Source organism: Oncorhynchus mykiss, chromosome 16 (genome assembly GCF_057628025.1).
Source record: "Oncorhynchus mykiss isolate SJ-2025 chromosome 16, ASM5762802v1, whole genome shotgun sequence".
NCBI classification, from domain to species: Eukaryota; Metazoa; Chordata; class Actinopteri; order Salmoniformes; family Salmonidae; genus Oncorhynchus; species Oncorhynchus mykiss.
The window spans coordinates 34,278,582-34,300,684 of record NC_143037.1 but is presented as its reverse complement, the minus strand read 5'-3'; the positions used below and the strand labels follow the sequence as shown (position 1 = coordinate 34,300,684).

Below are 22,103 nucleotides of genomic sequence, written 5' to 3'. Positions count from 1 at the left end.
TCTTAAGCCTGTGTCAAAAAAGAAATTTGGACACAATTTGTGTGACATCTTAAGCAACTTTGCTGACACATGAAGAAATTCAAACACAATTGCATGCAACACCCTATTCTGTCATACATCATGGTTTCATCAAATAAAACAAAATAAATGTATCACATGCGCCGTATACTGGTGTAGACTTTACAATGAAATGCTTGCTTACGAACCTTTCCCAACGATGCAGTTTCTAAAATAATAATCCCAAATAAAATAGTAACTACAGTAACTACAGAGTAATACATAAAATACACAAGAATGGAGCTATATACAGGGAGTACCAGATCAGTGTGCAGAGGTAGATATCTACATGAAGGCAGGGTAAAGTGATTAGGCATCCAGATAGCTAAGAGTATTAGCAGCAAATGATGAGTGTTTAATTGTGTGTGTGTGTTGTGTATGTAGTGTTTGATTGTGTAAAGAATTTGTGTGAGAGTGTAGTAGTGTGGGCGTAGGGTCAGTGCAAGATAGTTTGCTAAATTGTCAATTAATTGTACCCAGTCTTATTGCTTGGGGGTAGAAGCTGTGTCGGAGCCAGTTGGTCCGAGAGCTGATGCTCCGGTATCATTTGCCAGACCGTAGCAGAGTGAACAGTCTATGGCTTGTTTTCGGGCCTTCCTCTGACACCGCCTGATATAAAGGTCCTGGATGGCAGGGAGCTCAGCCCCAGTGATGTACTTGGCTGTCCCGCACAGACCTTTTGGTAGCGCTTTGCGGTCAAGGGCGGTGCAATTGCAATACTAAGCGGTGTTGCAGTCTGGCATTATGCTTTTGATGGTGCAGCTGTAGAACTTTTTGAGCCTCTTGAGAGCAGAGGCAGTGCCGTTCCCTCTTCACGACTGTGCGGGTTTATGTGGACCATATTAAGTCCTTAGTGATGTGGATGTCAAGGAACTGAAAGCTCTCGACTCGCTCCACATCAGCCATGTGGATGTGGGCGTGCTCTCCCCTCTTTCTCCTATAGTCCACGATCAGCTCCTTAGTCTTACTGATGTTGAGGGAGAGGTAGTTTGCTCACTTATGCTTGTGTCACTCGTCCACCTAATGCCCGCATTCTCCACCAATGTGAGCAAGTAATTTGGTGTCACTCTAAAGCGGAATGGTGGAATAAACGAGTCAGGAGTTGGTTTTCTTGATTGAACACAGTTCTCTATTGAGAGATTTCTGACAATACAAACACTCCAACACAATCAAATGAGAATCTCCCAAGGAACAACATACCTCTTCTTCTTTAGATGACACAGGAACACAAGACTATCTTTAAATTATAACAATCACAGATATGTCACCGTCTTAATTGCTTACCTTGTCTCACATGCCTTGTTGGGCTACTATCCGTGAGCCCAGCCTTCCCTCTAGTGGTCCTTCCACACTAGACAAGTCAGTTAAGATCAAATTCTTATTTACAATGACGGTCTCCCAAAAGGCAAAAGGCCTCCTGTGGGGACGGGGGCCTAGGGTTAAAATAAATACAATTTAAATAGGACAAAACACACATCGTAACAAGAGAGACAACACAACACCCCATAAAGAGAGACCCAAGACAACAAAATAGCAACGCAGCAACACATGACAACACTGCATGGGAGCAACACAACATAACAACAACATGGTAGCAACAACGTGGTAGTAGCAAAAAACATGATACAAACATTATTGGGCACAGTCAACAGCACAAAGGTAGAGACAACAATACATCACACAAAGCAACTGTCAGTAAGAGTGTCCATGATTTGAGTCTTTGAATAAAGAGATTGAGATAAAACTGTCCAATTTGAGTGTTTGTTGCAGCTCGTTCCAGTCGCTAGCTGCAGCGAACTGAAGAGGGACCCAGGAATGTGTGTGCTTTGGGGACCTTTAACAGAATGTGACTGGCAGAGCGGGTGTTGTATGGAGGATGAGGGCTGCAGTAGGTATCTCAGAGGCCTAAGAGGGTTTTATAAATAAGCATCAACCAGTGGGTCTTGCGACGGATATACAGAGAGGACCAGTTTACAAAGGAGTATAGAGTGCAATGATGTGTCCTATAAGGAGCATTGGTGGCAAATCTGATGGCCGAATGGTAAAGAACATTTAGGCGCTCGAGAGCACCCTTACCTGCCGATCTATAAATTATGTCTCTGTAATCTAGCATGGGTAGGATGGTCACCTGAATCAGGGTTAGTTTGGCAGCTGGGGTGAAAGAGGAGCGATTACGGTAGAGGAAACCAAGTCTAGATTTAAATTTAGCCTGCAGCTTTGATATGTGCTGAATACTTACAATACTTTGTATTGAATACAAAGTGTTCTGTGGTGGGTAAATGCAAGTGTGAAAACCCCATCAGCATTGCAGTTCTTGACAAACTCACACCAGTGCGCCTGGCCCTGACTACCATACCCCGTTCAAAGGCACTTCAATCTTTTGTCTCACCGTTTGAATGGCACACATACGTAATCCATGTCTCAAGGCTTAAAAATCATTCTATAACATGTCTCCTCCCCTTCAGAGAGGATTTAACAAGTGACATCAATAAGGGATCATAGCATTCACCTGGTCAGTGTATGTCATGGAAAGAGCAGGTGTACAGTGGAGTTGCATACCAAGACGACATTGAATGTTCCTGAGTTGCCTCGTTCCAGTTTTGACTTAAATCGGCTGTCTAGCAATGATCAAGATTGTGCAATCCAGGTGTGCAAAGCTCTTAGAGACTTAACCTGAAAGACTCACAGCTGTATTCAGTGCCAAAAGTGATTTTAACATGTATTGACTCAGGGGTGTGAATACTTATGTAAATGAGAGACTTTTTGTCATGTAGTGTATGTGAACACCTACTTGTCTAACATCTCATTCCAAAATCATGGGCATTAATATGGAGTCGGTCCCACCTTTGCTGCTATAACAGTCTCCACTCTTCTGGGAAAGCTTTCCACTAGATGTTGGAACATTGCTGCGGGGACTTGCTTCCTTTCAGCCACGTGCATAAGTGAGGTCGGGCACTGATGTTGGGGGGTTAGGCCTGGCTCAGTCGTTGTTCCAATTCATCCCAAAGGTGTTCGATGGGGTTGAGGGGTCAGTCAAGTTCTTCCACACCAATTTTGAGAAACCATTTCGCTATGGACCATGCTTTGTGCACAGGGCCATTGTCATGCTGAAACAGGAAAGGGCCATCCCCAAACTGTCGCCACAAAGTTGGAAGCACAGAATCGTCTATAATGACATTGTATGTTGTAGCGTTAAGATTTCCCTTCAATGGAACTAAGGGGACTAGCCCGAACCATGAAAAACAGCCCCAGACCGTTATTCCTCCTCCACCAAACTTTGCAGTTGAAAGTAGCGTTCTCCTGGCATCCGCCAATCCCAGATTCGTCCGTCTGCCATATGGTGAAGTACAATTCATCACTCCAGAGAACGTGTTTCCACTCCAGAGTCCAATGGCGCCGAAAATTGCACCACTCCAGCCGACGCTTGTCACTGCGCATGGTGATCTTAGGCTTGTGTACGGCTGTTCGGCCATGAAAATCCATTTCATGAAGCTCCCGATGAACAGTTTTTGTGCTGACATTGCTTCCAGAGGCAGTTTGGAACTCGGGAATGAGTGTTGCAACCGAGGACACTCTACGTGCTCCTGTTCTGTGAGCTAGTGTGGCGTACTACTACTACTACTACGGCTGAGCTGGTGTTGCTCCTAGACGTTTCCACTTCACAATAACAGCACTTACAGTTGACCGGGGCAACTCTAGCAGGACAGAAATTTGAGAAAACTAACTTGTTGGAAAAGTGACATCCTATGACGGTGCCACGTTGAACGTCACTGAGCTCTTCAGTAAGTCCATTCTACTGCAAATGTTTATCTATGGAGATTGCATGGCTGTGTGCTCAATGTTATACACCTGTCAGCAACAGGTGTGGCTGAACTAGCCAAATCCACTAAATTGAAGGGGTGTCCACATACTTTTGTATATGTAGTGTATTTCTGTATTTCATTTGCAAAAATTTCTAAAAATACACTGCTCAAAAAAATAAAGGGAACACTTAAACAACACAATGTAACTCCAAGTCAATCACACTTCTGTGAAATCAAACTGTCCACTTAGGAAGCAACACTGATTGACAATAAATTTCACATGCTGTTGTGCAAATGGAATAGACAACAGGTGGAAATTATAGGCAATTAGCAAGACACCCCCAATAAAGGAGGAGCACTGCCAGAGCCCTGCAAAATGACCTCCAGCAGGCCACAAATGTGCATGTGTCTGCTCAAACAGTCAGAAACGGACACCATGAGGGTGGTATGAGGGCACGACGTCCACAGGTGGGGGTTGTGCTTACAGCCCAACACCGTGCAGGACGTTTGGCATTTGCCAGAGAACACCAAGATTGGCAAAGTCGCCACTGGCGCCCTGTGCTCTTCACAGATGAAAGCAGGTTCACACTGAGCACACGTGACAGATGTGACAGTCTGGAGATGCCGTGGAGAACGTTCTGCTGCCTGCAACATCCTCCAGCATGACCGGTTTGGCGGTGGGTCAGTCATGGTGTGCGGTGGCATTTCTTTGGGGGGCCGCACAGCCCTCCATGTGCTCGCCAGAGGTAGCCTGACTGCCATTCGCTACCGAGATGAGATCCTCAGACCCCATATGCTGGTGCGGTTGGCCCTGGGTTCCTCCTAATGCAAGACGATGCTAGACCTCATGTGGCTGGAGTGTGTCAGCAGTTCCTGCAAGAGGAAGGCATTGATGCTATGGACTGGCCCGCCCGTTCCCCAGACCTGAATCCAATTGAGCACATCTGGGACATCATGTCTCGCTCCATCCACCAACAGATTTTGCACCACAGACTGTCCAGGAGTTGGCGGATGCTTTAGTCCAGGTCTAGGAGGAGATCCCTCAGGAGACCATCCGCCACCTTATCAGGAGCATGCCCAGGCATTGTAGGGAGGTCATACAGGCACGTGGAGGCCACACACACTACGGAGCCTCATTTTGACTTGTTTTAAGGACATTACATCAAAGTTGGATCAGCCTGTAGTGTGGTTTTCCACTTTCATTTTGAGTGTGACTCCAAATCCAGACCTCCATGGGTTGATAAATTTGATTTCCATTGATAATTTTTGCCTGATTTTTGTTGTCAGCACATTCAACTATGTAAAGAAAAAAGTATTTTAGAACATTTCATTCATTCAGATCTAGGATGTGTTATTTTAGTGTTCCCTTTATTTTTTTGAGCAGTGTATGTTTTCACTTTGTCATTAATTTAATCAATTTTGAATTCAGGCTGTAACACAACCAAATATGAAATAAGTCAGTGTATGAATACTTTCTGAAGACACTGTCCATACCCCAACAGACATGCCACTATGAGTTTCTTCACAGTACCCAAACCAAAAACAGATTTATTGCGTCGCTATCAGTTGTGTAGAAAAACGTTGGCCAGTAACCAAAAGGTCGCTCGTTCGATTCCCCGAGCCATCAAGGTGGAAAAATCTGCCATTCTGCCCTTGAGTAAGGCAGTTAACCCCCCCCCAACAACTGTTCTCTGGGCTCTAGGTGCCGACTACGTGGACGTCGATTAAGGCAGCCCCCGCACCTCTCTGATTCAAAGGGGTTGGGTTAAATGCGGAAGATGCATTTTGGTTGAATGCATTCAGTTGTGCTACTGGCTAGGTATACCCTTTCCATGTCATCGTGAATGCTCTGCCACCAGAGGTTACTCAGGCAAAAAGCAAAAACTGATAAAATCCTATTTTATCTCAGCACCTCTCCTCTTTCTAAAGATTTGATTTAACTGTCCTGTATATAAGAATATGAATTTGTATATACTGTAGGAATAGTATATTACTAATATTTTAGTTCTTTCCAATGTATAACTCATATTTTCTTATGTATGTCTAATGTTCTTGTCTATGACTGTTCAGTACTTTGTCTTGTATTTGTACATTTTATGTAGACCCCAGGGAGAGTAGCTGCATGTGCAGTAGCTAATGGGATCCTAATAAAGTCAACTCAATCAACTCCTGGTCTTGGACTAGGGTAGTCCTGATCAGAGTTAGACAAGCACACACCGGTAAGAGGAGGAGGAGGATGGAAGGTGGCTCAGAAGGCTCACAGCCCAAGTCTCAGGCTTCAGTCGAACATCCAGATCTTCTAGATATGCTGAGCATCATAGACAATGGGCAATTGCTTGCAGCGCACAAGGGCCCAGGATACAGAACGGAGGGCCTGACCCAGGGCCGGACCCAGGGGTGTACTCTTACCAGCCGGATGCAGCTGCTGTGGTCTTCACATATCCAACTAAGCTAAGCATCCGGTACAGCCCCTGAGCCAGCAGCAGCCCCAGCAGAGACAGCACCCGAGGCCAGCAGTTTTATCCAGTGCCGCAGCCTACACATACTTCAACAGCCAGTGTTCCCGCCGTAACCAAGCTCTTCTGCGGCTCCCGCATTGAGTGTCTCAGCTCCCCTCACAGAACAATGCCAAATTCAAAAGCCATATTTACACCACATAGCCACAAGCTCACCACACCGTGCTGTACCTAGTACAATGGCTGAAGATGGCAGCAGAGTGCCAGAGCGGCTGCAGAGCAGCCAGTGCCCATACCCAACATGGTAAAATTCTAACGCAGTAAAGCCGACAAAGTAAACATTTGTGGTGGCTGTAGAAAATTGTCCTTCTATTCAGGACTTGTTTATTCTTTTGAGGTGCAAGGCCTGCTAGAGGGGTGATAAGCTGCCCTCTGCTCTAATAACATGTTAGGGCATGTCTCCCCAGTGATCTTTCATTGGACCTCTTGATCTGTCCATCACCACCTTTGACCTGGCCCCAGGCCAATGGGCAGGGACAACTATAAAAACATTGTTCCACCCTAACCTGTCTTTAGTGCAGAGTTCTTCCAACAGAGACGTGGATTCCAATTTTAACTGAGTAGTGCATACCGGACTGCAAACTTACTGGACACTTTTCCTAACATGGTATGGTGCTAGTGGGTCAATGCAAAAAAAAAAAAAGTACTTCAGCTACTACTTCTATGATTCAATGCTGTGTGTGTTTGTGTCAATAAATGACTGACTTGAGTATGTCTTCTGCTGCGTCATTGTCTCTAGTTTAAACCGGCACTTCTTTTCAACATGAATTATGAAGTGGTTGGAAAGGTAAAGTGAAATTGCTGTACCAGGAAAAGTGTGTTTGGTAGAAGAGGTTTCTATAGACCTTGTTTGTGCTGTGTTTTAAGAAATTGTATATGTATCTTTTTTTTTTTACTGTGACAAGTGTACTGTATCTGTACTCGTAATTACTGTGATCTGCCTAGTGCGGCGCTTTGAGTCTGAATTCCATGCTACCATTCTTTATAGGTTTTACCAATTTTGTTTTCGCCAGAGTGTTTCTCATGGCCATAGGGATGTGAACCATTGAAAAATGAATTGAGAGGAAATCAACTCAATAATTCAGCTGGAATCTGCAGCCGAGGCCTGTAGTTTGACACGGAGGTTCTCACCTGATTAGCTCTACGTGGACCTGACCAGAGCCTTAACTCGCACAACAGGTCGAACCAATCAATAAAACTGCAGGGGAAACCCAATGTGCAACATGAGGATAGCCATACATTTATCCTTTTATACACTGTGGAGAACCTCCGAGATATAACGATAGCTACATCATGTACTCACGTTATCAACTTGTTCTGTAGCCCACCTCCCTGGGTTGTGATACTGAGGGGAAAAAGAGGGTTAGAAAGAGAGAGGAGATCCGCAGAGACGAGCGCAGATAATCCATGTTTGTGTTCCTATATGAACTTCATTCTGTCAGGCGCAGTGGGCCTCCTAGGGAGAGAACAAGGGAGAACAGAGGGAAAGATATAGGGGCACGCTATGCTCTATATAGTGCATTACTTTTGGGCCTTATGGACGATGGTCAAAAGTAGTGCACTATATGGGGAATAAAGTGCCATTTGGGATGTAGACAGTAATTGATTTACTCCACTTATGTCATGTTGCTGTGGGATGCTGCTGGGTTGGTGTAGAAAATAAGTGATGTATTATTGCTATATGTAGCAGTGATTTTTGTGGGATAACTTCATTTCAACATTATTTTTATTAGTGCTTACTATTTAACATCAAGTGGGTGGATTGTCAAGCAGGGAATCTGGTAAACCACTAATAGCATTTGTATGGCCCTAGTGTTAATATCTGGTTTGTCGTCTCCAGGGTTCCTACTGGGCTATAGACACCAACCGTAAAGAGGACACACTTCCCACCAGGCCAAAGAAGAGGCCACACTCTGGAGAAAGGGTGAGTACTGGACTGGTGTCAAACCTTGCTTTCGACACCGCCGACCTACCGCCGACATACAATTTACACTGTTCCGATTTAATGGTCACCCACGGCGTGCACAAATGTTGCGGGATAGCAGGTTGGGCAACAAAATATCCCAGATTGACCGGGGGAGTCAGCTAAAATAAAGCATCACATCACGGCCAGACTGCTCTGAACTATGTCATTGAGCATTGCATTATTGGCTTAATTTTAAATTACTAATGATGCTGTCTCATCTCGGCCTACAGTCATCCCCTATCTTCTTTGAGTTGGTGATGACATGCCATGAAAAATCACGTCTCTCCTGCCCCTAAAGAATTAGCACTACACCACTGGTGTTCAGTGATCTGAGTGCCTGACTGAGCACCGAGAAGCAGCAGACCCATTCTCCCCCTACGCATCTACCACTGCCTCTGCCCTACCTATCACCACGGAAACAAAGGATGCATGGAGCGGCAAAGTGCACAATCATCGCAGCCCAACAAAAAGAGGAAGAGGGGTGGGCAGGTATAGGGAAGGGAGGAAGAGCGAGAGAAAGGGAAGGGAGAGCTAGCAGAAGAGGGCGAGAGAAAAGGAAATGGGGGAGAGAGTATTCTACGCTTCTGTTCTAGTTAATTACCCCACACAAGGCCCTAGGCTGCCATTTAGACATACAGTATTTTCTTCTGGAATTATTTTTTGATCACAAACATTTATTAATTCAGAGCCTTGTCATTTCTTTTTTACATGCAAACTCTTCAACTCTCTTACACTTCGGTTGCATTTCTGGGCAGACTTGCTTGTTACATTGTCTCACAGGAAGAGTACTTTGCTTTACTCAGAAATATAGCTTTCTTTCAATGTCAAAAGAGAATGTGTATTCCTACTGGTTTTCCCTAGACCAATTGGCCACAGACAAAGTCTTTAGTCTGGTTTCCAATTTAATACATGTACACTACTGTTCAAACATTTGGGGTCACTTAGAAATGTCCTTGTTTTTGAAAGAAAAGCACATTTTTTTTGTCCATTTTAAAATAACATCAAATTGATCAGAAGTACAGTGTAGACATTGTTAATGTTGTAAATGACCATTGTAGCTGGAAATGGCTGCTGAGAATGGGCCTCTGTAGATATTCCATACTTAAAATTTTTTTTAAATCAGCCATCACCCCTGTGTTCCTATGGCACATTGTGTTAGCTAATCCAAGTTTATCATTTTAAAAGGCTAATTTATCATTAGAAAACACTTTTGCAATTATGTTAGCACAGATAAACTGTTGTCCTTATTTAAATAAGCAATAAAACAGTCCTTCTTTAGACTAGTTGAGTATCTGGGACATCAGCATTTGTGGATTACAGGCTCAAAATGGCCAGAAACAGAAACTTCTGAGTCTCTTCTTGTTCTGAGAAATGAAGGCTATTCCATGTGAGAAATTGTCAAGAAACTGAAGATCTTGTACAACTAAATGGTACCTGCAAAACACCAGTCTCAATGTCAACAGTGAAGAGGCGACTCCGGGATGCTGGCCTCAGAGTTGCAAAGAAAAAGCCATATGTCAGACTGGCCAATAAAAATAAAAGATAGATGGGCAAAATAACACAGACACTGGACAGAGGAATTCTTCACTGTTGACGTTAAGACTGGTAGGGTATATATCCACAACATGCATGTCCTAACCATCGTTTTAAAATAAGGTGACAAGTCTATAGTAACATGTCCTAGTCATTGTTTTAATATAAGGTTACGTGTCTAACTGTTCTAATGGTGTATTCAAAGTGTTAAAACTGACAGGTTGTCAAAAGTTGTTGGGGTTGAGGCACCAACTGTTATGTTCATGTTTTAAGTATCCCTATATTTCTGTTATAACGGGGCTATCACTCTGTTATTAATGCGCCTGCGCTGGAGTCTCGTTGTAGAATAACCTGGCCTGAGTGCTATGGCAACCGTTTATTGTGCTAAGTGGAGTACATGCTACAGTTGACAGACTTCAGAAATTACTCAGCAGTTCTGAGAATGAGTATTTCCATTCTATGGCAGATAGTTAACAGTTGTGAGACATGTCAGATACAGCAAACCTAAGCCCAGACCAGCTGTTGGTTTGCCACTGGCTTCCAAATACAATGAAACAGTGGCTGTAGATCTATATGATCTGGGGCCAAGTGTGTGGTACCTTGACATAATTGACCACTTCACACTCTTCAGTGCTGGAAGCACTGTGAATAGAAAGAAACCCAGTGAAATCGTTAAGCACTTCATTCATTCCTGGATAAGTGTGCATGGCCCGCCCTAGAAATTGTACAGTGACAATGGAGGAGAATTCAATGATAATGAAATAAGAGAAAAGACAACTGCTGCATAGAGCAATGGACTTCTGGAGAGACATAATCAAACACTCACAGATTATGCTGAAAGTGAAGCAAGACGATGGATGTGACTAGAAAACGGCCCTAGATTTGGCTTTGATGGCAAAAAAACTCTGCACAATGTTCATGGCCACAGCCCATACCAACTAGTGTTCAGGCAGAACCCTAATCTTCAGCACTAGAAAGGACCAGTCTGAGTGCATGGGTGGGACAGCACCTTTCAGCTCTACATGCAGCGAGAAAAGCATTCACTGAAGCAGAGTGTTCAGAGAATTTGCAGGGTCAACAGCTTCGACCCACTGATAAGAAGAACGAGACTGGAAACGAAGTTTACTACAAACAAGTTAACTGACGAGTGGAAAGGACCGGGAGTAGTCATTAGCCAAGATAGTGGTGATATGTGTAGAAAGTAATGATCAACAAGATGGGGGGCTGTTGCTGAGAATCAGCGTCCTTATGAAAAGGACACATTAACAGACACAAACCTACCAGATGTTGCATCCAAGGATATGGACACTGACACTGATATTTAAAATGGAGGAGAGACCTTCAACCATGACACAAGTAATACTGTTAAGCGTTCAAATGAGGAAACATTCAACAACGGCCACATATGTTAGAGATTCTGGGTTCGAGTCCAGGCTCTCTCACCTGGCTGCGACCGGGAGACCCATGGAGTGGCGCACAATTGGCCCAGCGCCGTCTGGGTTTGGTGAGGTTTTGGCCAGCAGGGATATCCTTATGCAAGAATGGGCTGCCATCAGTCAGGCTGCGCCCCAGAAGTTAATTGACAGCATACCAGGGCAGATTGCAGAGGTCTTGAAAAAGAAGGGTCGACACTGCAAATATTGACTCTTTGCATCAACTTCATGTAATTGTCAATAAAAGCCTTTGATACTTATGAAATGCTTGTAATTATACTTCAGTTTTCCATAGTAACATCTGACAAAAATATCTAAATATATTTGTCATTCTCAAAATCTTTGGCCACGACTGTACAGCAACCGTCATTGGACGAGCAGGAAAAGCCAAAGGGAAACACCAGAACTGGTACTATTTGCAGTACTCTGAACCAGCTACACTTTCTGGTACAACAGGGTCAGCTGACCTGTCACTTGTAGATCATCTCAGAATTGAACCAATGGAAAATTGAGAAAAACAGAATGACATTCAAAATTGAATGAAATAAAGGACGTGTCATTTGACTCACTTCAGCTAGACGGGCTCAGTAATTGGAGGAAAAATTGAGTGTTTGAGGAAGTCAAAGACATTGGCCAAAAATGTGTCTCAACAGGGTGGGTTTGCACCCTTAAAGAATCCTTAACTGGAATAGTGCCAAAAGCACATCTAGAGATTGAGGAGCTGGCTGCTAAAGAACTCCCAAAAGATTCACTGACACGCGCCTTAGTCACTCAGATTGTCGCTGACCGTGATCTACCAGAAAAAATGGAACCTTCATTCCATAGACATCAAATCTGCATTTTTGCAGGGAACCGAGCTGTCAAGGGACATTCACATCGGACCTCTGCCTGAAGCTAAGAGTGAAGGAACACTGTCGCACCCGGCCGCGACCGGGAGACCCATGGAGCGGCGCACAATTGGCCCAGCGTCGTCCGGGTTAGGCAAGGTTTTGGCCAGCAGGGATGTCCTTGTCCCATCGCTCATTAGCGACTCCTGTGGTGGGCCGGGCGCAGTGCATGCTGACATGATCGCCAGGTGCACTGTGTTTCCTCAGACGTGTTGGTGTGGCTGGCTTCCGGGTTAAGTGGGCATTGTGTCAAGAAGCAGTGTAGCCTGGTTGGGTTGTGTTTCGGGGGACGCACGGCTCTTGACTTCTCCCGAGTCCGTACGGGAGTTGCAGCGACGAGGCAAGACTGTAACTACCAATTGGATACCATGAAATTGTGGCAAAAAAAGGGGTAAAGTTTGATGTCTGCAACTTGGCATCCAAGTTGTTCGTCAACTGAAATCACAACAAGTGACTAAAAAGTTTCAGCATGTTGGTAAAGGTGACTCTCTGAAATTAGTTGCCTTCAGTGATGCTTCCCTAGGGAACCTTACAGATGGAGGCACACAAGGTGGACATCTAATCGTGTTAATAGATTCTCACTGATCAGTTGGCAGTCAAAAAGCATCAGAAGGGTTGTCCGAAGCACACTTGCTGGAGAAACACTTGCTCTTGCGGATGGAATTGACATTGCTATCTTTCTTGCAACTCTGTTCTGAGCTTACCACTGGTGAGACAAAACGGCACATTCTACCTGTAGTTTGTGTCACTGACAACTACTCCTTAGTTGATGCTGTGAAGTCAACCAAGTCTGTCACGGAGAAAATACTTTGTCTTGAGATTAGCAGCATCAAGGAATTTATTCAAGCACAGAGAATCCAGCGGATTCTGTGGTCGGCCACAAAGGAACAGCTTGCTGACTGTCTGACTAAAAAGGGAGCACCCGGTCTTGTGCTCCTAAAGGCATTCAGTAATGGAAAGTAGCAGCTTGAGTAATACAAGTAAAAACTTTGTTACACAACCCATTTTGTAATGGGTAACTTAAATAATACTTGGGACATTTTAATTATGTTTTTAATGTTTTAAAGTGGGAGATTGTTAAGTTCATGTTTTAAGTATCCCTATATTTCTGTTATTATGGGGCGATCACTCTTATTAGTGTGCCTGCGCAGGAGTCTCGTTTGTAGATGAGTGCAATGGCAACCATGTATTGTGCTAATACGGTAGAGTAAACGTTGTTAAACTGGAACCTTGTCGTCGTCATTTTGAGTTGACACCAACTGCCATCCTCTCGCAAATGTACAGTAGCACAAATTCTCACTGTCTCCTTCCTTCTTTCCTCCTGCATTGCTCCTATGTTCATACAACTTGAGTCAAGCTGTTCCCTTAATTCTATATACGCACCTGTCAGGGAAGCTTCAACCCGCTCCTCTCTTTTAGAGTTTATCATAAAGATTGGTTTGCAACAATGCAATCTTCTTTCAGTTAGCAGTTTTGGCAGACAACTGACTGTCGGTCCGTCAGATTTTTCCCTTATGCACAAATGTATCCAAATGTACTGTATATTAATATGTGATGGTTTACTGTATAACACAGCCTCAGACTCTGAGGGTGGTACCTGCTCCAGATTAGATGCTATCCCATTCCATCAATGTTCTGCAGAGCTCTCTCATATCTGTCTCCTCTTCTCTCCAGGCGTACAGCCTAGAATCGGAGACCCTGCGAATGGACTGTATAATGTACGGAGATGCCTCTCCCACTCTGGCAATCAACACAGTAACTAACAAGGTAATCGTCTGTCATAATGACATGCAAACCTCTTTGTCAATATGTTAACGGTGGCCATCGTTGTACCAGCAAGTGATTTAACACATTGTCCCATCTGTGTTCCAGCAAGTGATATATTAACGTCGACCATCTTTGTTCCAGGTAGCGTTGTACAAGACAGAGAATAAGGGCAGCGATAGCCCCCGGAGCAGCCTCAATAACAGCCTCTCAGACCAGAGCCTTGCCTCCGTCAACCTCAACAGCATGCACCGCTACACACCGGTACGTCACGCCTCCATTCAGTCACCACTAACCAATGCCACAACAGGATGTTTCATGTACAACGTCTTGAGGAGGAGGTAGATATACTAAGATGGTACTCCCAAATGGCACTCTATTCCCTTCATAGTGCACTACTTTTTGACCAAGGCCCATCTAAGGAATAGAGTACCATTTGGGACACACAATAAGTGTTGTCAACTTGTTGAGGTAGGGAACATGTAACCCAATCTGTCTATATAAATGCAAAATGCAGCAAAATGCAGCAATTTCAAAAATGTCAAAGATTAAGGAGTTAGTTCATATAAGAAAATCAGTCAATTGAATTAAATTCATTAGGCCCTAATCTATTTACAGTGCCTTGCGAAAGTATTCGGCCCCCTTGAACTTTGCGACCTTTTGCCACATTTCAGGCTTCAAACATAAAGATATAAAACTGTATTTTTTGTGAAGAATCAACAACAAGTGGGACACAATCATGAAGTGGAACGACATTTATTGGATATTTCAAACTTTTTTAACAATTCAAAAACTGAAAAATTGGGCGTGCAAAATTATTCAGCCCCTTTACTTTCAGTGCAGCAAACTCTCTCCAGAAGTTCAGTGAGGATCTCTGAATGATCCAATGTTGACCTAAATGACTAATGATGATAAATACAATCCACCTGTGTGTAATCAAGTCTCCGTATAAATGACCTGCAATGTGATAGTCTCAGAGGTCCGTTAAAAGCGCAGAGAGCATCATGAAGAACAAGGAACACACCAGGCAGGTCCGAGATACTGTTGTGAAGAAGTTTAAAGCCGGATTTGGATACAAAAATATTTCCCAAGCTTTAAACATCCCAAGGAGCACTGTGCAAGCGATAATATTGAAATGGAAGGAGTATCAGACCACTGCAAATCTACCAAGACCTGGCCGTCCCTCTAAACTTTCAGCTCATACAAGGAGAAGACTGATCAGAGATGCAGCCAAGAGGCCCATGATCACTCTGGATGAACTGCAGAGATCTACAGCTGAGGTGGGAGACTCTGTCCATAGGACAACAATCAGTCGTATATTGCACAAATCTGGCCTTTATGGAAGAGTGGCAAGAAGAAAGCCATTTCTTAAAGATATCCATAAAAAGTGTCGTTTAAAGTTTGCCACAAGCCACCTGGGAGACACACCAAACATGTGGAAGAAGGTGCTCTGGTCAGATGAAACCAAAATTGAACTTTTTGGCAACAATGCAAAACGTTATGTTTGGCGTAAAAGCAACACAGCTCATCACCATGAACACACCATCCCCACTGTCAAACATGGTGGTGGCAGCGTCATGGTTTGGGCCTGCTTTTCTTCAGCAGGGACAGGGAAGATGGTTAAAATTGATGGGAAGATGGATGAAGCCAAATACAGGACCATTCTGGAAGAAAACCTGATGGAGTCTGCAAAAGACCTGAGACTGGGACGGAGATTTGTCTTCCAACAAGACAATGATCCAAAACATAAAGCAAAATCTACAATGGAATGGTTCAAAAATAAACATATCCAGGTGTTAGAATGGCCAAGTCAAAGTCCAGACCTGAATCCAATTGAGAATCTGTGGAAAGAACTGAAAACTGCTGTTCACAAATGCTCTCCATCCAACCTCACTGAGCTCGAGCTGTTTTGCAAGGAGGAATGGGAAAAAATGTCAGTCTCTCGATGTGCAAAACTGATAGAGACATACCCCAAGCGACTTACAGCTGTAATCGCTGCAAAAGGTGGCGCTACAAAGTATTAACTTAAGGGGGCTGAATAATTTTGCACGCCCAATTTTTCAGTTTTTGATTTTTTTTGAAAAGTTTGAAATATCCAATAAATGTCGTTCCACTTCATGATTGTGTCCCACTTGTTGTTGATTCTTCACAAAAAATTACAGTTTTATATCTTTATGTTTGAAGCCTGAAATGTGGCAAAAGGTCGCAAAGTTCAAGGGGGCCGAATACTTTCGCAAGGCACTGTATTTCACATGACTGGGAATACAGATATGCATCTGTTGGTCAGACACCTTTTTAAAAAAAAGTAGGCGTGTGTATCAGAAAATCAGTCAGTATCTGGCGTGACCACCATTTGGCTCATGCAGCGCGACACATCTCCTTCGCATAGAGTTGATCAGGCTATGGATTGTGGCTTATGGAATGTTGTCCCACTCCTCTTCAATGGCTGTGGGAAGTTGCTGGATATTGCCGGGAACTGGAACACTCTGTCGTACACGTTGGTCGAGAGCATCCCAAACATGCTCAATGGTTGATATGTCTGGTGACTGCAGGCCATGGAAGAACTGGAACATTTTCCACTTCCAGGAATTGTGTACAGGTCCTTGCGACATGGGGCTGAAAAATGAGGTGATCGCGGCAGATGAATGGTACGATAATATGCCTCAGGATTTCGTCACGCTATCTCTGTGCATTCAAATTGCCATCAATAAAATGCAATTGTGTTCCATTGTCCGTAGCTTATGCCTGCCCATACCATAACCCCACCGCCACCATGGGGCACTCTGTTCACAACGTTCACATCCGCAAACCGCTCAACCACACTACGCCATGCACTTGGTCTGTGGTTGAGGCAGGTTGGACGCACTGCCAAATTAACATTCAATTCTCTGGAAACAGCTCTGGTGGACATTCCTACAGTCTGCATGCCAATTGCATGCTCCCTCAAAACTTGATACATATGTGGCGTTGTGTGACAAAACTGCACATTTCAGAGTGGCCTTTTATTTTCCTCAGCACAAGGTGCACCTGTGTAATGATCATGCTGTTTGATTAGCATCTTGATATGCCACAACTCTCAGGTGGATGGATTAACTTGGCCAGGGAGAAATGCTCACTACCAGGGATGTAAACAAAGTTGTGCATTTTTTTTTTTTTTTTCATTAAGCTTTTTGGAACATTTTGTGATTTTTATTTTATTTATTTCAGCTCATGAAACATGGGACCAACACTTTGCATGTTGCGTTTATATTTTTGTTCATTGTAGCTTTGAGAGCCCCCTGCACATTTTATTGTATTAGTCCATTGTTGCTATAGAGCCCCACAGTGGTTGTGTCCCATAAAATCTAGCGGTCAAACAGCGAAATGTTTCCAATCGTTTTTCCATCGTTCATTTTTCCCATAGAGAATTTTAAAAACACTAACACACTAATTAGCATTTCATTTTTGGAGGGTAAATACAGGAAATAAATTGTCACAAAACACAGCCCTTATTTTAAGTGTTTCTTAAATCCCCTATGGGAAAAATGTATGATGGAAAAACGATTGGAACCATTTCCTTGTTTGAACGCTAGGTTTTATGGGTATTATGATTCATAATGTAGTACTATATCTGTCGACCTTTACTGCTGTACTTGACCTTCGTCTTGAATCAGTGTTTGCTGACTCACTACCTCAGTGGTAATTGCGGCAATACTGCTTGTCTGAGGCTGTGTTATTGTTTGTCTGAGGCCACGGCATTGTGACATAGTCACTACACACAACCCCTGATCTATTCCAGGTCGCACACACCATGTGGCAATACCTACTGAGGCAAAGACCGTTTATTTAGGGAATTATGGGGTAGAAAACATACAGAAAAAATGCTCTTGAGAGCCTGTGTTTTATTCCCGGTGGAAACCTGAATCCTCAGTAGATCTAATGTTCTTCTGCCTTACCAGCACGGAGCACTTACGGTAGGGCCGGTTTCCGGGAAACCATCCCCTAATACCTGCCCCAGTATTTTGTGTTCTTGAACGTGTTTAAGACGCAACTTTATGCCGTTGCTCGTCTCCTCTTTCCCCTCCCACTCTACAGATACTTTCCAGCACCTCAACTTTTGCGGTGCCCTCAGGATTGCCACAGGCAGTTTATTTATACTAAGGCACTCCTGTGGCATTGTGGTGTTTGTCTACTGTGACTCTTTGCCTGTAGTGTCAGCCAAAGAAAATAACCCCAAAGACTTAGTACATAATAGACTATTTTTGCCACAGTGTGGAAACCAATCTGTTTTTTTTGGTTTTCAGAAAAGGTCATTGGGTCTGTGTGACTGAGTAGACAATGTGAACCTGACTGAATTCTTTGCTTAGGACCATTGGAAGAAACTGTTCAAATTGACATTTTTTGAGTGGGCGAGGTAGCTGCGCACCTTTTTGTTTACTAATCACTGCCCCCCCCACCCTCCTTAGCCTGGTTGCTGTTTCTGTTCAGCTATTATATTCTGCTTCTTGCCATTTGCCAAAGACACTGGCCTTTCGGCAATCTTAAATTCTGAACATTCTATCATTAATGAGCTCGAGGAGTTCAAAGGATTTGATCGTGATTCGATAACCCTCACATCCTATCAATGTTTATGCAAAGTAGACTAAGAATACGTTCTAACTTAATTGGAAACATTTTAACATTGGTTGTGGGGAGAACAGAGGATTCCTGTTTATTGCATTTTTACCAGAAGGCAATGTGATCACAGCACATCAGAGAAGCTCTTGCCATTCAAACTTCCCTGCCAGTTCATTGTGAACACTGTAGCCTACTTTATATCCAGCAAGCAAGAGCAAGGTGTTTCTTTCCTTGCATATATATATATATATATATATATATATATATATATATATATATATATATATATATATATATATATATATATATATATATATATATATATATATATATATATATATATTGAATTGCTCAAAATAAGTGGCCAAACTATATTGCTACTACTGGGACGTGCTTTGTGCTAGGCTACTGATTCAAGAGTTATAAGAGGAATAGGGAGACGATGGAAAAGAGGCCATTGGAGTTGCCAGCTACGGTTGGGCGGTATCCAGCTAGAGACACGACCCAGTCATTCAATTTTTGTCCTGTATCTATGGACGCGACGCAGTCGTTGATTCTAAATGTTCCAACCCTTGCTTGCTAGCTAGCCAACTATGGCTAACTTAGTCACGTCAAAAAGTGCAGCTAGAATAACAGCAAAGTAGCTGCATTGGCATTTGTTTAAGCTGTTTTCTAGCTAATGAGGCCCAATTTCACCTGGCATAGACAATGTGCTCGGAGATCTACTGTCCTGTAGGTTTTTTATATATATGTATATATATATATACACACACACACATTCTTTTCCACCATAATTTGCAAATAAATTCATAAATGTGATTTTCTGGATTGTTTTTCTCTTATTTTGTCTGTCATAGTTGAAGTGTACCTATGATGAAAATTACAGGCCTCATCTTTTTAAGTGGGAGAACTTGCACAATTGGTGGCTGACTAAATAGTGTTTTGCCCCACTATATATATATATATATATGGTTAGGCAGCCCTGGTGTGTGTGTGTGTGTGTGTACACACACACCAGGGCTGCCTAACCCTCCTCCTGTAGATCTACTGTCCTGTAGGTTATATACAGTGCCTTGCAAAAGTATTCGGCCCCCTTGAACTTTGCGACCTTTTTGTATCCAAATCCGGCTTTAAACTTCTTCACAACAGTATCTCGGACCTGCCTGGTGTGTTCCTTGTTCTTCATGATGCTCTCTGCGCTTTTAACGGACCTCTGAGACTATCACAGTGCAGGTGCATTTATACGGAGACTTGATTACACACAGGTGGATTGTATTTATCATCATTAGTCATTTAGGTCAACATTGGATCATTCAGAGATCCTCACTGAACTTCTGGAGAGAGTTTGCTGCACTGAAAGTAAAGGGGCTGAATAATTATGCACGCCCAATTTTTCAGTTTTTGATTTGTTAAAAAAGTTTGAAATATCCAATAAATGTCGTTCCACTTCATGATTGTGTCCCACTTGTTGTTGATTCTTAACAAAAAAATACAGTTTTATATCTTTATGTTTGAAGCCTGAAATGTGGCAAAAGGTCGCAAAGTTCAAGGGGGCCGAATACTTTCGCAAGGCACTGTGTGTATATGTATATGTATATGTATATGTATATGTATATATGTGTGTATATGTATATATGTGTGTGTGTGTGTATATGTATATATGTATATATATATATGTATATATGTATATATATATGTATATATATATATATATATGTATATATATATATATATATATATATATATATGTATATATATATATATATATATATGTGTATATATGTATATATATATATATATATGTGTATATATATATATGTATATATATATATATGTATATATATATACATATACATATACATATACATATACACACACACACACACACACTGCTCAAAAAAAATTAAGGGAACACTAAAATAACATATCCTAGATCTGAATGAATGAAATATTCTTATTAAATACTTTTTTCTTTACATAGTTGAATGTGCTGACAACAAAATCACACAAATTATCAATGGAAATCAAATGTATCAACCCATGGAGGTCTGGATTTGGAGTCACTCAAAATTTAAAGTGGAAAACCACACTACAGGTTGATCCAACTTTGATGTAATGTCCTTAAAACAAGTCAAAATGAGGCTCAGTAGGGTGTGTGGCCTCCACGTGCCTGTATGACCTCCCTACAACGCCTGGGCATGCTCCTGATGAGTTGGCGGATGGTCTCCTGAGGGATCTCCTCCCAGACCTGGACTAAAGCATCCGCCAACTCCTGGACAGTCTGGTGCAACGTGGCGTTGGTGGATGGCGCAAGACATGATGTCCCAGATGTGCTCAATTGGATTCAGGTCTGGGGAACGGGCGGGCCAGTTCAGAGCATCAATGCCTTCATCTTGCAGGAACTGCTGATTCACTCCAGCCACATGAGGTCTAGCATTGTCTTGCATTAGGAGGAACCCAGGGCCAACCGCACCAGCATATGGTCTCACAAGGGATCTGAGGATCTCATCTCGGTACCTAATGGCAGTCAGGCTACCTCTGGCGAGCACATGGAGGGCTGTGCGGCCCCCCAAAGAAATGCCACCCCACACCATGACTGACCCACCGCCAAACCGGTCATGCTGGAGGCTGTTGCTGGCAGCAGAACGTTCTCCACGGCGTCTCCAGACTGTCACGTCTGTCACATGTGCTCAGTGTGAACCTGCTTTCATCTGTGAAGAGCACAGGGCGCCAGTGGCGAATTTGCCAATCTTGGTGTTCTCTGGCAAATGCCAAAGTCCTGCACGGTGTTGGGCTGTAAGCACAACCCCCACCTGTGGACGTCGGGCCCTCATACCACCCTCATGGAGTCTGTTTCTGACCGTTTGAGCAGACACATGCACATTTGTGGCCTGCTGGAGGTCATTTTGCAGGGCTCTGGTAGTGCTCCTCCTTACACAAAGGCGGAAGTAGCGGTCCTGCTGCTGGGTTGTTGCCCTCCTACGGCGGCCTCCACGTCTCCTGATATACTGGCCTGTCTCCTGGTAGCGCCTCCATGCTCTGGACACTACGCTGACAGACACAGCAAACCTTCTTGCCACAGCTCGCATTGATGTGCCATCCTGGATGAGCTGCACTACCTGAGCCACTTGTGTGGGTTGTAGACTCAGTCTCTTGCTACCACTAGAGTGAAAGCACCGCCAGCATTCAAGTGACCAAAACATCAGCCAGGAAGCATAGGAACTGAGAAGTGGTCTGTAATTATCACCTGCAGAACCACTCCTTTATTGGGGGTGTCTCTCTAATTGCCTATAATTTCCATCTGTTGTCTATTCCATTTGCACAACAGCATGTGACATTTATTGTCAATCAGTGTTGATTCCTAAGTGGACAGTTTGATTTCACAGAAGTGTGATTGAATTGGAGTTACATTGTGTTATTTGTGTTCCCTTCATTTTTTTGAGCAGCGTATATACACACACACACACACCAGGGCTGCCTAACCCTCTTCCTGGAGATCTACCATCCTGTCGGTTTTCAGTTGAAACCTAATTCAACACACTGGATTA

At 43.3% G+C, this 22,103-nt stretch overlaps 1 protein-coding gene across 3 annotated transcripts in view; it reads left to right on the top strand.

The window, feature by feature from the left end:
* Positions 1-22,103, top strand: part of LOC110491831 (forkhead box protein J3) — a 100,834-nt gene that overhangs the window by 60,866 nt on the left and 17,865 nt on the right. For all 3 annotated transcript variants that reach the window (XM_021565622.3, XM_021565623.3, XM_090202570.1), the window contains 3 exons: positions 8,217-8,300; positions 13,870-13,962; positions 14,104-14,223. In XM_021565622.3, the coding sequence (XP_021421297.1) occupies positions 8,217-8,300; positions 13,870-13,962; positions 14,104-14,223 (297 nt within the window). The remainder of the gene's footprint in view (positions 1-8,216; positions 8,301-13,869; positions 13,963-14,103; positions 14,224-22,103) is intronic.